The sequence below is a fragment of the Esox lucius genome, chromosome 22 (genome assembly GCF_011004845.1).
Source record: "Esox lucius isolate fEsoLuc1 chromosome 22, fEsoLuc1.pri, whole genome shotgun sequence".
Lineage (NCBI taxonomy): Eukaryota > Metazoa > Chordata > Actinopteri > Esociformes > Esocidae > Esox > Esox lucius.
This window is the reverse complement of record NC_047590.1, coordinates 8,548,947-8,561,180: the sequence shown is the minus strand read 5'-3', so window position 1 is coordinate 8,561,180 and position 12,234 is coordinate 8,548,947. Positions and strand designations below refer to the sequence as shown.

General features: G+C 46.6%; 1 protein-coding gene across 4 annotated transcripts in view; it reads left to right on the top strand.

The window, feature by feature from the left end:
• The window catches only part of si:ch211-246m6.5 (von Willebrand factor D and EGF domain-containing protein), a 40,247-nt gene that overhangs the window by 21,467 nt on the left and 6,546 nt on the right, over positions 1-12,234 (top strand). For 2 of the 4 annotated variants that reach the window (XM_013139943.3, XM_020042412.2), the window contains exons 21-28: positions 466-685; positions 1,615-1,761; positions 3,803-3,991; positions 5,653-5,832; positions 7,538-8,422; positions 8,903-8,998; positions 9,307-9,402; positions 9,963-10,058. In XM_013139943.3, coding sequence (XP_012995397.2) covers positions 466-685; positions 1,615-1,761; positions 3,803-3,991; positions 5,653-5,832; positions 7,538-8,422; positions 8,903-8,998; positions 9,307-9,402; positions 9,963-10,058 — 1,909 coding nt within the window. The remainder of the gene's footprint in view (positions 1-465; positions 686-1,614; positions 1,762-3,802; positions 3,992-5,652; positions 5,833-7,537; positions 8,423-8,902; positions 8,999-9,306; positions 9,403-9,962; positions 10,059-12,234) is intronic. The other 2 variants (XM_020042410.2, XM_020042411.2) reach the window with 2 other exon arrangements.

Genomic DNA, 12,234 nt, shown 5'->3' with positions numbered 1-12,234 from the left:
CTTTATGAGGAAGTCCTACAATAGTAAGTGGATGACTTCTAAACCAGCTCTGGCTTTGTAAGGATGCTATAATGTTCTTTAATAGTCAAGCAGATGGTTGTTTTGCGTAGGAGTAAAGTGGAGTTACAATGAGTACTTATTTCATTATTAGCCGTGTGAACAGTTGAGTGTCTAGGAAAAGTGAAACCAGCCATATGCTACAGGAAGACTACATGACGCTCTTGCTATAAGAAGCAGAGTTTAACCGCATTTAATTGGCGATGTTGAAAGTTCTGCTGTATATCGTAATTTCGGAACGTGCGTCAAGGTTTCAAACAGCTGTCGTATGGCACCTTGTCTGATGGAACTGATTTATAAACCTCGACTCAAACATTCTTCTCATCCCTTTTGTATTCCTATTGATCTGGCTTTTCCCGTCTGTCTGTCTGCCGGCGTGTCTGCCTGCCTGCCCGTCTGTGTGTCCAGGTGGCCGTGAAGCCCTGCGGGTGTGCGCGCGGCGGGACGTGTGTGACCGACGTGGCGTTTCCGGCGGGCAGCGGCGAGTACCTCTGCGTGTGTCCCAGAGGGGGCGGAGGGGACACGTGTCAGGAGGACCTCGACGCCTGCCTCTCGGCTCCGTGCGGTGCCGGGGAGTGTGTGGACACCACCGGGGGCTTCCGCTGTGAATGCCCTGCAGGCCTGGCTGGTAGGGCACTGTGACACGCACCCAAGAACACACGCGAAAGGGAGAAACGCATGCATTAGAACCGGCACGGCCGGTAGTCCATTTCCCCAAATGCGTGGATGACATTAGCATTATTTGCACTGCATTGTTAACCCCTGCTGAACACAGATCTGTCACACAGTGGGGGCCGGTCCCTCATTCTTCCCTCCGAGGTGTGTGTGTGTGTGTGTGTGTGTGTGTGTGTGTGTGTGTGTAGAAAGTGTTGAAGGGTCAGGGTTGAGGGGAGGTTAGTTGGGGGGGGGGGGGGTGGGACAGACATCATGACTGCGTTTCTTGCTGTAATGGGCTTCTAAGTGTGTGTGTGTGTGTGTGTGTTTTGTGATGACTCTAGCAGCCCTTCCTCTACCTGTTGTGATGGGACTCATTGGCTGTCTGTCTGTGTCTGTGTTGGAGAGAGAGCTTGGCTTAGACCTTGGCTGTGTGTGCGTTTATGTGCACGTGCGCGTTTGTGTGCGTGTGTGAGCTTGGCATAGACCTTGGCTGTCTATCTTTGTGTGTGTGAGAGAGAGAAAGAGAAGGGACCTTGGCTGTCTGTCTTGGCTGTCTGTGTTATTGGTCCTCTGTAGCTCAGATGGTAAAGCATGGGCTTTGGATTGCCAGTATAATGGGTTCAATTCCCATGACCACCCATATGTAAAATGTGTGCACAGATGAGTGTAAATGATGCTGTGTCTCCGACTGTCTGCTAAATTGCATGTATTATCATTAGTTGTATTCATGTCTGTGATTATGGTTTCTGTTGTTGGAATGATACCTCTTTGTCAGGTGTCTGTTGTTGTAGTATTGTCTGTCTGGTGTCTGTTGTTATAGTATTGTCTGTCTGGTGTCTGTTGTTGTTATATTGTCTGTCTGGTGTCTGTTGTTGTAATACAGGCTGTGTTTGTGTGTAGGAACTACCTGTCTGGTGGATGTGAATGAGTGTGAGAGGACTCCCTGCTTCCCTGGAGTCCAGTGCTTCAACAGCTTTGGTTCCTACAGATGTGGGGTCTGTCCCCGCGGCATGCTGGGAGATGGGACCACCTGCGTAGGTAGGCAGGGTAAAGCAATCAAACAATTGTTATTTCCATTTTTTTTCCCACCGGAGTCTTGTTTGCCTCTTCTCAGGCTGTGATTGGAAATAAGAATTTGTTTTTAACTGATTTAAAAAAGACAGATCTCAGAAGTTAAATCTGCCTGAACAGTACATTAATCTGTGTAAAGACCAGAACATTATTAACAACAAAGTGTTCCAGCTCATTATTCCAGAATTCACAGAACTGGATATCATTACACTTACAATGATAAGACTAATTGCCAGTGGACTTTCAGCAGCTCTGCTGTCACATGTAGTCCATTCAATCCCATTCTCCCTGATGATGACGGAAACCATACGGCATTTTTGTGTGCTTATGTGTGACTGTGGGTTTGAGTGTGTATGGTGGAGCACTCCCCACGTGAGGAAGAACAGAGGGGAGCGTTTCCTGACCCCGTGGCTCAGAAAGCTGCTGGAGCACCTCGGGGTCAGCTACCTGCCAAAGGCCATTAGAAGTGAGGTTGAAGGGAGGGGGGAACCTGGGAGGTACATAGGAGAGAGGGAGGCAATTAATGAGGATGGAGACATGAGGCAGGTGGGTGAAGGCAGGAGTCAGGAAGATGAAGACAAGAGGCAGGCGGAACAAGGCAAGAGGCAGGGGGATGGAGGCGGGGGGGGGGTGGAGGCAGGAACATGAACCGAGGTTAGCATGGGGAGAGTAAGGTTTGGAGCCGAATACACCCCAATAGTGGAAGCCCTTGAAGTTGTGCTCTGAAACCTGTGCTTTTAGACGTATGACGAGCATGGCCAGGGATGTCAGGAGATTAACAACAGCGAGATATAAGGGGGATTTCAGGAGATCGGGGGCATATATTACCTGGTAAAAGCTGAGGTGTGGATGGGTAGAAGAGTTGGGGGAACCGGGTTATGGGGAACAGGGTAGGGGGTACTGGGTTATGGGGAGCAGGGTAGGGGGTACTGGGTTATGGGGAGCAGGGTAGGGGGTACTGTGTTATGGGGAACAGAGTCGGGGGTACTGGGTTATGGGGAACAGAGTCGGGGGTACTGGGTTATGGGGAGCAGGGTAGGGGGTACTGGGTTATGGGGAACAGGGTAGGGGGTACTGGGTTATGGGGAACAGGGTAGGGGGTACTGGGTTATGGGGAACTGCCATAACTCAAAAACACAACTTTAATTCTATCCCCAAATCATACACTTATTTCTAACCCCTAAAACATGCCCTTATACTAATCCTAACTTCAATTGAAATGTTTCCTCTACACCTTATCACTAAGCCAAATATAGATTTTCTTCCTCTTGGGGACTGGTAAAATGTTTTCCATGAGGTGGAATTTTCATGGCTTTGCTACTCTAGTGAAGTCTTTGGTCCTCACCAATATATTTAAACATAGATTCCCGCACGCACGCACACACACACACTGTCATCATTTGCTGCAGACAACCATAGCATGTCATCTGTTTCGCCAACACTACTTCCCTCTTCTCCAAGCAGTATTCCTCTGTATCGTCTCCACTCGTATTTTCTCCCTCCTAGTGAGGAGTTTCGGCTGAGTGGTTTTCTGCTTTGCTTATTTCAGTTCCATGCTGGCTCTGCAGGAGTTACACTGTCAGGTTTATTTCGTTTGCCATTTCTCCACTATGCCATCATCCATCACACAGTCCCTCTATCCTCCGGCTTTGTGGGCTCTGCTTTCTTTTCTTTTGTTTTTTTCTATTTTTTTCTATTTTTTTTTTTTTACAATTGTGCTTCTCGCAGATCGACCGAGAAGCTGAGTGTGATGAAAAGTGTTTTAAAAAAAGCTGATACCGAACCACGGGCATTTCTTTAAAAAGGTTGTGAGAAGTTTCAAAGCTTCCTGTTCCTAACAGCGTCTGTTGTTGTGACACCACATTACAGGCGTGTGGTCGTGAGGCGACGGCGTCCTCTGTCTTACTCTCTCTGAGCTTTTAACAAGCATGCGGCACTGAAGAGTTATGACCCTCATATGCTACTCTCTCTATGTCCATATGGCTCTACGAAACGATACCGGTTCCGCCGACCCCAGTCACCTCCAGTGTTGGACCTACCCCCGCCGACTCAACCGCCACCGCTACCAGGAACTCATCCCGCAGACCAGACCAGAAGACCCAACCCAAGATGGACGCTGGCAGACCTGTTCCACTGCAGACCAACAAGCCGTCAGGTTCCAAGACTTTGGCTGTAATTGCACCGCCTGAGAACGGACAAAAAACCGGCAAGTTGGTCCTCAATGTCACCCCTAACGCATATCCGTTTTGCAAATGGAAGGTGTCTCATTCCAGATGCATAGGCTTATTTCGTAGTATTAGACACTGATGCCGCCTGCTTCTACAAAAGGCTGTTTAAACACCAAGGCTCCAATAGTAGTTTAATAAGCCGTTCTATAATCAGCGGTGTAACATTACCGGGCTTCAGAGCACCTCATTGGCATTGACAGCTACGGCCAGCCCAGTTAGCAGCCTTGCAAAATGTCCTGTCATCATCACCATCACACTAAAGGGCTGGAGAAGGAATTGAAAGGCACACAGCAATATGTCATCTCCCGTCGGCCCTGTCTGTCCGATAAAACCACCCATTGTCTGGAGTGGATCCTGCTGACCTAGTCGAAAACGAGACAGAATTCACAGGCAATAAGCCTGGATATGTGGAGTCATAATGCTGATAAATGACTTTTTTAATAAAAGACAGATGGTCCATTCTTCCTGCTCCTTTGTCACCGTGAAGAAGGAGCGCTTTATTAGTGAGAGATGGGAAGACGAAACGCTTTGTGGCAAGCAAATAGGAAAGAGAGAAAGGTTGTCTGTGTCACATTTCAAAGCTTCTAACCGCACCAGACCGACAGTCATTCACTTCCAGAGAGCTCTTACACAGATCAGTCATAGCGTAGATTCACTGATGAATGTGCAACATCAAATAAAGCGTTTCTCCCATAATGCATTTTGATCTGGGGGTTTGATTTGGTGCGAGGTGCCATGAGAGGGACAAGGACAACTTTATGGGGCAATCTCCTAATAATTCATTGAAACGTGGCCAATGTTATTATCCGTTTTGGTTCTAAAGGACAGAACTTTGTTTGAAACTGGCTAATAGATCGCTTGGCATTCGTGTCATGTGTCATGAGTGGGGAGGGGAGCTGATCCAGGGAGTCGGAGAGTGAAGGCTTTTGGGTAAAGAGAAATTGACCCGGTTGAATCGGGGGGGTGAGTGTGTAGGTGGGTCTGGAGGTGAGCACAGGGACTCAGTCAGGGTCTCTTATAAATACACACACAAACGGACACCCTTGAACAACTCACACACCCACCTCTCCGTTTCCTGCTTCGATGGGGTTTTGACCTTGGTAGCGTATCAATCATTCATTTCACAGCTTTTATCCTGGAGCCTCATAATGAGCCTTCTGCCATCAAAACACAAAGTGCAGACTAAGAGTTTCTCCTCTGCCCTAATTTGGTTATAAAGTACCTTTACTATAATTGGTCTTCCAAGACTCTGCATTTTAACTAAAGACATTTTAGCAATTACCAGCTGTGGCAGCTCCAGATCTAACTGTGAGTTCCACCAGCATACAATTCACTGCCATGCAGTGTTGAATATATTCAAAACATATAAAGTGCCCTGGTATCTTTTAACTCAGTTGTGTTTGGAAGCTCTTTTAATCGACGGGCCGTGTTTATCTGAGTTATACCGCTAATCATGAAATATGCAAACGAAGGGGATAACGCCCTGCGCGTCTGACACAGGCATTGACAGCTGATTGCAGCATCCCGCTGAGCCCAAACACAGGGTGAACACCGCGGTTCACGCGCAGGCTGGAAGGGGAACTGAAAAGTATAAATATGCAAATGACCCGGGGCTGGGAACCATGATCCTGTGTTTCAGGCCCGGGGCGATTCTCCCCGGTAGAAAACAAAAACAATGTGACAGGGACGTGTGCCAGCCGACCGTGCTACCCGGGGGTCCAGTGTATCAACCGCCGTCCCCCCTACGCGGGCTTTGTCTGTGGCCGCTGCCCACCGCCTCTCCACGGCAACGGCCGCTCCTGCACCAAGACCGCTCGTGGTAAGACCTTCCAGCCCGCCGAATCACCATCAAGACGTCACTCGTGTCGTTATTTCTCAAATCGTTTATTGAGGTATGCTACGTCCACATTGTAACCGTGTCTCTGGGATTAGTTCGGTTTTTATATCGGCCGTAAATCTCCCTTGGTTGTTGTGGACTCTCTATCCACGTCTGTCCACTGGCCGAGCCAACAACAAGCACTTCCAGATGATAAATTAATGTTAGCGGAATATGCTTTTCTCAAAACATTCATTTTTCACGATGATGGGGAAAAAATCGAACATGTTTTATTCAGACTGAAAGGGAATAGTCTTGCACATTAGTCCTTTATTGAATGGCCGAGCATCTGTGGACCCTGGCTGTGGTGTTTTGAAGTGCTCAGACTACAGGGTTTTGTTTTTTTGTGTATTTGGTTTCTTTACCCAACGGGTGTGATGACATTTTTGATAATTGCACTGAATAAATCATTTTAGTTCATCTTCTATTTTTAAATCACCCAACCCTTTTTAATACCCAACCCTGTTGTAAAGACTTTCTGCTCATTCAGTTTCCTTTGAGTCTTGTGTGTTAGTCACTTCTGTGTGTGTGTGTGTGTGTGTGTGTGTGTGTGTGTGTGTGTGTGTGTGTGTGTGTGGGGTGTGGGTGTTTGAGCAAGTGCCCATATGTGTGTGTATGTGTGTGTGTGCAAACGTGTGAGAGCCAAAGCAATAAAATGTCGCTTGTAATTCCATTCACTGGGCATCAGATTGTTTTATGAAATCATGTATGTGATTTGGGTGTCATGAGGTTTCTGTACAGATGAGGACCTTGATGTTTGTCTAGACCCATAACACCCTTAATTCATTTAAATGTGTAAAGTGTTATTGTTCCCGTGTGGTGACCACTGGTGGTTTGGATTTCATTCCAGTCATGTCTGTCAACATCCTCTGTGTTCATAGCGGCCGTTAATTAGACATCTTCCTCTCTGTCTGATTCTATATAAGACATCATTTTGTCATTTCTTCATTTTGAGAATCCATTTACGGAACTTTATAGTCAAAATTATTTTCAATCAGTCGAATTCATTTATAAAGCCCTTTTTACGTCAGCAGTCGTCACAAAGTGCTTTTACAAAACACCCGGCCTTAAACCCCAAGGAGCAAACAACAGTAGTGTTGAATTTCAGTGGCTAGGAAAAACTCCCTGAGAAGGCTGAAATTTAGGAGGAAACCTAGAGAGGACCCAGGCTCAGAGGGGTGACCAGTCCTCTTCTGGCTGTGCCAAAGGAACATATTAAGATTACAATTGTAATAATTAATAAATGCATGTGGGCTGAGTCTAGAGTCTATTTAAACTTAGTCCAGGTCGGAAGCATGACCAGATGGACAAGGACAGGGACAACATGGGGGAGGTGTCAGCACAGTGGCAGCTGAAATCGTCAGGTATCGTCTTGATCTGCAACACAACCAGGAGGACTTTAGACAGGGACAGCATTGGGTCTTTCAAGCCAGGTACTCCTCAGGGGTGGGCCAAGACCTCATGTCCTCCTAAGTTTAAAACGGCAGGAGACAGGGGAAAATGCATTCCTTGTGTCTACAAGGATTTATAGTGGAGAAGGAGAACCGACCCTTCTCCCCCGGCGCAATAATACAGCAGCGTAAGACCTTGGGGCTGAGACAGGGTGTTTAGTATAGGTGTTTATTGCCCTATCATCATCTCTCTGTAGGTAACGTTCCCCCGTACCAGCAGCGTTTGACACTGACCAAGAGCCGAAGACACCCCCAGAGTCGAGAGACGGTGTCCCAAATACACCTTCCCACCCTGCGCCCTCCACTGACGCCAGCCCGAAGGCCGGTGACCAGGCGGAGATTGGTGTCCCCGCCCCTGTTTCCTAGACACACCCCTGCGTCACCTGTCAGGGTCCCAACCCATCAGGCTGTCATTCCCTTTACAGAGGCAAAGCCCAACACTACCTCTTTCAAGGTGGCACCCAGAGAGTCTGTTGGCGCCATCAAGGCCTCGTCCTCCTCCAAGGTGACCCCGCCCCAATCAAATCTGACTCCGCCCCACTATGGGGTGACTCCGCCCCACTCCAAGAAGACTCTGCCCCAATCCAGTCACCCGAAAGTTCTGCAGGCCCGGTCCAACACGGAGTCGGAGCAGCCAGCCCAGGGGAGGCTCGACGGTGTGGTATCGGTGCCCACTCTGACCGCACACTGGACGCTCCCTAAGGCCGTGGCCCCACTGACCGCAGCCCTCTCCTCCCCGGCCTACGTCGAGTTTGAGTTCTCCGCTGACGGAGCGCTGACGAGCCCGGGCTCAGACTCCCCTGACCACCCCCACGAGCTCCCCCTCACCCGCCCTTTCACCAACTCCGCCCGGAGGTACCAGGACACGCCACTGTTCGCCCCCTCCCGCCACAGAGCCGCCTCTCACAAACCCCACCGTGGGACCAGGATCGGCGAAGCTGCGGCAGCTGAGAGGGAGCGACCTCTGACCTGCGCCGACCTACCCTGTTTCCCAGGCGTCCCCTGTCAGCCCACGGGGGACGGAGGCTTCGGCTGCGGCAGGTGTCCTGTGGGCTACACCGGAGATGGACGAGCATGCCAAGGTGTCATCCCGTTACTGATTACTCATTACAAACCATTACAGATTAATGTGATTTCAAGACAGACAACGAGACCGCAAAATAAAATATACATATCACCCACAAGAAACTAGGAGGCTTGTTAGGTAGGACTCAGGTTAATCCCTCTTCTTGACTAATAGCTAGCACTCCCAAGAAACTATTATCTCCGTCATAGCGCCCTTTCCATTGTTATTTTACAGACTATGTTGAATACCACTTGTGCATCTCTATTTTTCAGTGAATGGAAGGCGAAACCTTCCTCTAGTCTTTCAGAAAAAGCTTCCTAATGATGGCTGTTTTTTGAGCTGAGTGCTACCTCCCTGTACCAGAGCCGAGGGTCGGCTTGTGTTATGTGTCTGTGAAGATGCAGTGAAGGAGGTTTGAGTTAGAACCAGGTCTTAATTGGCCCACGATGCTACCACTGTGTGTGTGTGTGTGTGTGTGTGTGTGTGTTGTCTCCAGCTGTGTGCAGACATGCGTGCGGCAGGAACATGGAGTGTGCGGCTCCCAATACGTGCCGTTGCAAACCAGACTACACCGGGACCTACTGTCAAACCGGTAACACATGCTCTCTGTCTGTCTCTGTCTTATTATTCCTCCCTTCACCCACTCCTCTGCCTCTCTCTCACTTTCTGTGTCTCTCTTAGTATTCCTCTCTTCACTCTCTCCCTCTCTTTCTCTCTCTCTCAATCTCTTCCTGTCTTAGTATTCCTCTCACCACTCCCTCCCCTCCTCACCCCCTCTATCTCTCTCACTCCACTAAAATACCACATCATCATCATCATCGTCATCTTTGATTCCCGTGCATTGCAGAATCTCTGGCAGGCCTCTTATGCCATCAGATGTCTTTATAATCTTCTCCGCAGCAATCTGTAAACCCGAGTGTCTGAATGGAGGGCGGTGCGTTGCCCCGGGTGTGTGTGATTGTCTGGAGGGCTACCACGGAGAGACATGTGAGACAGGTAATTATAAACCTGCGTCCCAAACGGTGCCTTGTTCCCAAGACAGCGCATTACTGGATGTCGGGAGGAGGTTAGCGTCCGTTCCCTATATAGAACGGAACCGTTTGCAGAGGGAAGGGTTACATTTGGGGTGAAGCCTATCTGTATTCTTGTTAGGGCCCATCATAACTGTCACACTACACACACACACGCGCACGTACACACACACATACACCGGCTGATAATGTGGACAGGAAGGTAGCGCTGAAAGATGGCCTACACCTGTCAGGCACTGGAGATTAGAGGTGTGTGTGTGTGTGTGTGTGTGCCAGTGAGTGCAGATCTAATGAAGGCTTTCTGGGTACTTGGCTTTTGATAATGCCCTGCTTCTTCTATGGGTCATTCAGATTACAGAGACTTGGGCCACTACTGCCCCCTGCAGTTCATGTTAGAGTCCGTCCGGCAAAAACAGGCCATAGGAGAACACTGTAGGGAACGTGCAGAGGAATGTAAGGTGTACAATCATAAGGACCTCATGAATTCTTCATAAACAACACATTGGTGTGACCCACGACCCACAGCTCTGTGCAGTCTGCCCTGTGAGCACGGAGGAACCTGCCTGGGACCCAACACCTGCTCCTGTCCGTACGGCTTCGTGGGCCCCAGGTGTGAAACAAGTGAGTTTGGAAAAATGTATCATCAAACACTGTTCAAAAAGTCCAGAGGAATACAAAATCCGTGATTCTCATTGAGCACAGAGTTAGATAGACCATAACTTTGAATATAGTACCTATATACTGAGAAATGTGATTTTTATTTGTGTCATTGGACATCCTTCACATGACCAGATGAGGGGAGACAATTGTCACATTAACTTAAGGATGGTCCTAGGCCCTTTTATGGCCCCTTGGCAACATTTGGTTGGGCCTCCCCCCACTTGGTGGCATTTTAATGGTCTCTCTACTGACATTAAATTACATGCAATTGAACGTAATTTGCCATGGGGTGTGGAGAAAATGTTGGTTTAGAGCTTTCTGGTATTAAACACATTTTGCCATGGGGGAAAATGTGTAGTTTAAAGCTTATGTCTTTCAATACTACATATTCCGCCATGATTTGTGGCAGGTCAGCAACATTAATTATGACTTTAATCTAAAATCTGTATTTTGCAAATATGCTGATTTTGATGCAAAGAATATCCAAAAGTAAGATGCCAAAAAAGGAAATTACCTAACTTAAATAATGCTAAGTTTCACTGTCACTTCATTCTTAATAAGGCACGAAGTGGATAGCTTTGTTCTGCTGAATCAAAAGGCTGTGGCTGTGACACAATAAACTGGGGTGGACAGCGACTGGTGATGAAAGCCATTTGAGTAGGCCTAATTCGTTTCAACGATTTACTTCACTGACAACAAAAGAAGCACTTTGAATCCTATTATTTCTTCTTTAAGAAATAAGACATAGCCTACCTGTTTTGCCGGATACAATTATGCTATCCATAGAGTTGTCGGCTGCCAAATCCTGCCACCATGCACTTCTTAATTATCTCTGTCTTTGAAGAGTTGTTGAAACCAGGGCTGGAACTGAAGGGGTATGTGATGGTGTGGAATAACCTTTGTTGAAGAAAACTGGGCAAAACAAATAGCCTGACTATATTTATCTTTATACTTGATCAATAAAAAAGAAGTAGGCTTTCAAAAGACTGTAGATGTAACTTGTGAGCATGCAGTGGTTATTTTGCTTCTTTATGATAGTCAGTCAGTGCAAGGATCTTTTACTGTATATTAGACAACAAAACTTTATAGCAATCATCTACCGACTTAGTGAAAAGTAGAGATATTTAAACTTCGTGGCAGTCTCCTTTTAAGGAAGCACTTGTTACCTTCTGTTATTCTCTGTTCAATAAAGCAAAATATGAATAAACAGCAGTTGAAGACAGCTTACATTTAATACAGTACATAAGGAACTTTTATTTATTTTCAAACAGCAACTGTTTTGTTACAAACAAGAATCTCTGGTTTGATATTAGATAAAAGCAGTAAGAAGGCATGTTTCTGTGCGTATTCTTTCCTGACCTGTACATTTTATAATCAGTGTTAATCAAGTGTTAAGAGACACATTTCCTCTTGATTACAAGCTGAGAAATATACATTAAAAACGAATTTAACTACATTGTTTTTATCATTAAATGGATTGCATACTAACCAGTTATGTTGAATTCTGTCTGCTTTGTAGTGAAGAGCCTCTAATACGACCTGCCAACTATTGGCTCAGAAAACTATTGGCCTAAGGCCCATAGGCATAATTCTATGGGGGGACAGGGGGACACGTCCCCCCCAATATTCAAAGAAGGACAATTTGTGTGCATGCGCCAACAAAAAAAGTCCCACAGCTGTCCCCCCCCAATGTGTGATTGACAATTTTGCCCTTGCTAAGACCAAACCAAGTTGTTGACCCCTTAATTATGTACATTTGATATTATTTTAAACAATATTTAAAGCATTTTAAACAATGAGCGCTTACATTTACATTTTAACGCTCTGAGAACTAAAATGTAAATGTAACTAAATACATATTGAAACTTTATCATCTAAAGGATCATTCTTAGGATTAAATTCAACTAACCATGTGTTTTTATGGTCTGAATTTAATTCATACTGTACCTTTAACTAGGTTAGTCATGTTTAGAATTGATCTCTGACTGACTCATAAAAATGTATTTGATTTTGAATGGCAATCCAAAGTTGTTAATACCAATGTCTCTCCTCAACACATGAAATATACATCCTTCTCTAAAGTTGTAAAGTTTGAAGACAGGAGCCACTCCACAAGGTCACAGTGACCTTGAAATGT